Source organism: Borostomias antarcticus, assembly GCF_949987555.1.
Source record: "Borostomias antarcticus genome assembly, contig: scaffold_914, whole genome shotgun sequence".
Taxonomy (NCBI): domain Eukaryota; kingdom Metazoa; phylum Chordata; class Actinopteri; order Stomiiformes; family Stomiidae; genus Borostomias; species Borostomias antarcticus.
The window spans coordinates 10,001-14,752 of record NW_028176343.1 but is presented as its reverse complement, the minus strand read 5'-3'; the positions used below and the strand labels follow the sequence as shown (position 1 = coordinate 14,752).

At 50.6% G+C, this 4,752-nt stretch overlaps 1 protein-coding gene across 1 annotated transcript in view; it reads left to right on the top strand.

Annotated features, from left to right (window-relative positions):
• Positions 1 to 2,664: 2,664 nt before the first annotated feature.
• The window catches only part of cacng6b (calcium channel, voltage-dependent, gamma subunit 6b), a gene marked incomplete at both ends in the record, with an annotated part of 8,305 nt that continues 6,217 nt past the window's right edge, over positions 2,665 to 4,752 (top strand). The window contains one exon of the mRNA XM_084462546.1: positions 2,665 to 3,028. Within this exon, the coding sequence (XP_084318672.1) occupies positions 2,665 to 3,028 (364 nt within the window). The remainder of the gene's footprint in view (positions 3,029 to 4,752) is intronic.

Here is a 4,752-nt window from a genome sequence, read left to right as displayed (position 1 = left end):
CTCCCCCCTCTCTCTCCCTCTCCCTCTCTCTCTCTCTCTCTCTCTCTCTCTCTCTCTCCCCTCTCTCTCTCTTTCTCCCGCCTCTGAGTGAGAGACTTGCCAACCCTCCCACTACTCTCTCCCTCTATTAAGTTGCACGCGTCTCTCTCTCTCTGAAGTGAACAACACGCACCAAACAGGTCAGACTTCTTCTTCTCTTTGTTGTTATTGTCGAGGTGCATTCCTTTCTGCTTTGTGGGGCCGCGCGCCTCTCTCTCTACCTGCTGGTGGAGAAAAGGAGAGAGAGTTTCACATTTTCACGACCACAGATGTTTTTCCTCACGAGCGCTGTCAGCAGTAGGCCTGGAGGCTTCGGTGCAGAAGCCAGCGCCTCGTTCCTTCTCTCAACCAGAGTCAAGGCCGTTTAGGACCGAAATGTTGCCGAATGTACAGTAGTTGCATTACATATGTAGCCTACTGTAAGAGTACCTATTGGGGCTTGATTTGAAAGAAACGCAAAAACTTTGAAAAAAGAAGAATATGGTGAATATGTGTGATTGAAAAAAAAAAGTGTAGCTATTCCAGCAGTTGAACAGCGAGGCCCCCTCTTAACCTATTTTGACCATCATATGCTGAAATCGCTGCAATGTGATCCGCGTCAGAGAGGTGTGTAACTCTATAGCTCCTAATTTGACTGTCAGCAGCTGCTTGCATTATTCCTCATCAGACCCGCCGCGGTATCCCGGCTGTTGCACAGCTAGGCGGATTCTCCTCAGCTAGGCTCCGGGGGGACGCTTTAAGATGACATGTATGAAAGAACCCTGACCTATGCTACTTATGCTGTTTTCTTTCTATGCGTCTATGCGTGGCATGGCGGTATCTCACGCTGGAAGAGGGCTGCAGTAATTGATCCCTTCCAGAAGGCCCGCCGGTGCCGTCAGGCGGACGTTAAGATCCGCAATTTGGACAACAGCCCGTAGTGGTCGTGGTTCTGGCGCGAGCGTGTCATTGGGTTCTGGAGCTGGGATGACACCTGCAACGTTACAGGGTCAGATCCCTCAACGCTCTCCTTGCCTTTGTGTTTCGCACGGTCACACCACGGGCTATGTGGTCATTTAGCCAGCAGCACGTTCAGGGTTTTAACCCACTTGTGGGATTTGAACCTAAAATATCGGACGTCTGTAGCCCAACACCCAAACGGAACTAGCTGATCCAAGATGGATGTCTGCTATCCGCTGGTCTCCAGGCCGGAGACCCAGACCTGTGCTGGTGTGTGTGTGTGTGTTTGGTGTTAATCGCTGCAGTCCCTTGTGTGTGTGTGGGTCCAGACCCCTGAATTATCACCTCTCTCTCTCCTGCCGGGGCGTGAGGACACGTCTGTCTCCCGCCACTCAGGGTGGTTAAGCTCCTCCAAAGCTCCCTTCACCACACACACACACACACACACACACACACACACACACACACACACACACACACACACACACACACACACACACACACACACACACACACTACCCTCACTCATCACACCCGCTCTGTTTGGAACAACAGAAACAACACTTAGAGCTGGGGCACACACACAGACACACACACACACACACATGCATGCATACACACACACACACACACACACACACACACACACACACACACACACACACACACACACATATTACCAGAGCAGAAGAGATGTAAAGCTGGAGGGGGTATTTGTGGCTCCCCTCATCCAGTCAGATGATCTGGATCTGCAGGAGGGGAAGAGGGGTTCCTGCCTAGGGAGGGGCACCGGCGGGGGCCGCTCTGGACAGACAATAGCCCCTTATATGATGGGGTCCAGGGGGGGCTGCCGGTCATCTTGACCTCTCTTCAAACGGGCTCTGGTACCTGTAATCAGAAGCTCAGTCGCTCTGTCTCCCCTCAACAGGGTTCTGCTTTTCAGGAGCGACGCTCAGATTTCTGATTGATGTTGTCAGTGTTTGAAATGTCAGTGTTTGAAATGTAATGTAATGTCATGTAATGTAATGTAATGTCAGTGCTAACGCCAGGATTTGTTTTTCTCCCGTGGGAAATATTTTAGCCTACAAACGCATATGCTATTATTTTTTCATCTCTCTCTCTCTCTCTCTCTCTCTCTCTCTCTCTCTCTCTCTTCTGTGCTTCTTTTTCAGGGACCCTCCCCCTCCTGGTCATCCGGACCTGTCCTCCTCCATCTTTCTACCTCCATCTTCTTGTCCTCCTCCTCACTCTCTCTCCTTTCACTCCCCCGATCATTGTCTTTTCTCTCTTCTCCATCTGTACACGTAAACCTCTCCATCCATCCATCCCTCCCTCCCTCCATCCATCCATCCATCCATCCATCCATCCCTCCATCCATCCCTCCATCCATCCATCCATCCATCCATCCATCCATCCATCCATCCATCCATCCATCCATCCATCCTCTTTCCTCCTCACTCCCAATCCCGACCGCTCCCGTTCCGATCCCTCTCTCTCTCTCCTGGCTCTTCCTCCTTTCTCCTCCTCTCCTCCCTTTCATCCAGCGACTCAATACCTCTCCACTCGTCCTATTTCACACCTCTCCCTATCCTTCCATCCCTCTCTCTCTCTCTCTCTCTCTCTCTCTCTCTCTCTCCCTCCTCGTCCTGACTGTGCGTGCGGTCTCTCTTGGTCGTTGAAGTCGCCATGTGGTCCAACTTCTTCGTCCAGCAGGATGAGGACGGCCGGGTCGGGGTGGGGGGGGGCGGCGTGGCGGGCGTCCTGGGGGGGGCGAAGGGTGCCCGCCCCCTACGTCGCATCCCGAGGATGAGCGACAGTCAGGAGGGGAAGATCAAGCTGGCGTTCTTCGTGGCGATCGTGGGCGTGGCGCTGACCGTGCTGGGGGTGGGGACGGAGTTCTGGGTGGAGCTGGCCCAGCCCAAGAACCTGAGCAGTAACCAGACCTGCCAGATGGCCCACTTTGGTCTGTGGAAGGGATGCGTGCGCACACTCTGGGTGACCGACATCGACCCCGAGAGAGAGAGCTGCGGCCCTGCTGAGCTGCCCGGAGGTGAGACAGGCTCGGTCTGTCTGTCTGCCTGCCTGTCTTTCTGTCTGTCTGTCTGTCTGTCTGTCTGTCTGTCTGTCTGTCTGTCTGTCTGTCTGTCTGTCTGTCGGTCTGTCGGTCTGTCGGTCAGTCAGTCAGTCAGTCAGTCAGTCTGTCTTTCTGCCTTCCTGTCTGCTTGTCGGTCTGTCGGTCAGTCAGTCTGTCTTTCTGCCTTCCTGTCTGTCTGTCTGCCTGTCTGTCTGTCTGTCTGCCTGTCTGCCTGTCTGTCTGCATGCACATCTATCCGCATGTCATCACCACGCTGTCACATGTTGATGACATCACTGAGCTGATGAGGGGGGGTGTCTTCAGTCGAAGGCCCAGTCCCAATGTCCACCCTTGCAGACTCGCAGACTTAAGGGCGCGCTCCCGCGAAGTCCGCGAGGGCTTAGGGGTGTCCCAATGTCAACTCGGCAAGTGCGCGAGGGCTCTCCGGCAGCCATTTTGAGCCCTTTATGCCCCCTTACCGTAAGTCTGCATTTCTGCAGACTTAGCCCAAGGGAATTACCCACAGTTCATAGCGTCGTGACGTGAAACACGGGGTTACCTGAAGAACAGCCAATAAACAAGCACGGACAGATCAACCAACCGTAACGTTCACGTTACAGAACAAAATATGTTTTCATGTTTTCAGCTGGACTTGCTTATCTGCACAAGTAGCCTTATAATAATTTTGGTTTCATTATTTTTAAGTAGGCCTATGGGTTATTAACCCCATGGGTTTGTATAATGTGATTTGTTTAAAAATATGTAGGCTATGGTTATAATTTACATCGATTTCTGTTGCTCTAAATCATATGATTGCCCAGTTAAAAGCAGTATGACATTAATTACCCATTTCGGTGCAGTGTTCTTTGAATTGAGATTTCCAACATGAATATGGAAAGAGTTGTGAGGTGCAGGAATGTGTATACATAATATATTATCATTCTTAAGTTAATACTTTTGGATTCATCACAAACAAGAATCACAGGCAGTAATGTAGGATCGATGCGATCCTACTAACAAATACTGGGTTGGGTTGATATTTGATCGCAGATGCGATCGCATATGACCACAAATGATTTCAAGTTGAACAAATGTTTTGAGGGTAACACAGAGTTCTGATAATGTAAAGGGGATTTGACTCAGCCAAAATTAATTTACACGAAGGCCTACAAGAAAAACATGTACAATTTACAAATTGATTTAAAAAAAAGCCCCACGCCCACAATAGTAAGAAATATGTTTTTACGTCAACGTAATGTGATGTCACAAGTGCTGTCCCATTCCTTGTTATACCAATTCGAGCCCTTGCAGCCTCTCACACTCGATCACTTCACCAGGTGACGTCAATAAGTCTGTGAGGGCTCAGGGCTTGAGGGTTTAGGGGGGACATTGGGATTGGGCCACTGTGTGGTTAATCGACTAGGGAACGAGGGGGACTGAAGACTACAGTTCAGCCAACGAACAAGGCTTCTCCTCATCACCTCACCCTCAGCTGGACTACTCTTAAAACAGGGAACCAGGAAGTAGCGTTCTTAAAACAGGGATCCAGGAAGTACTGTAGCGTTCTTCAAACAAGGAACCAGGAAGTAGCATTCTTCAAACAGGGAACCAGGATGCAGCGTTCTTAAAACAGGGAACCAGGAAGTAGCGTTCTTCAAACAGGGAACCAGGATGCAGCGTTCTTAAAACAGGGAACCAGG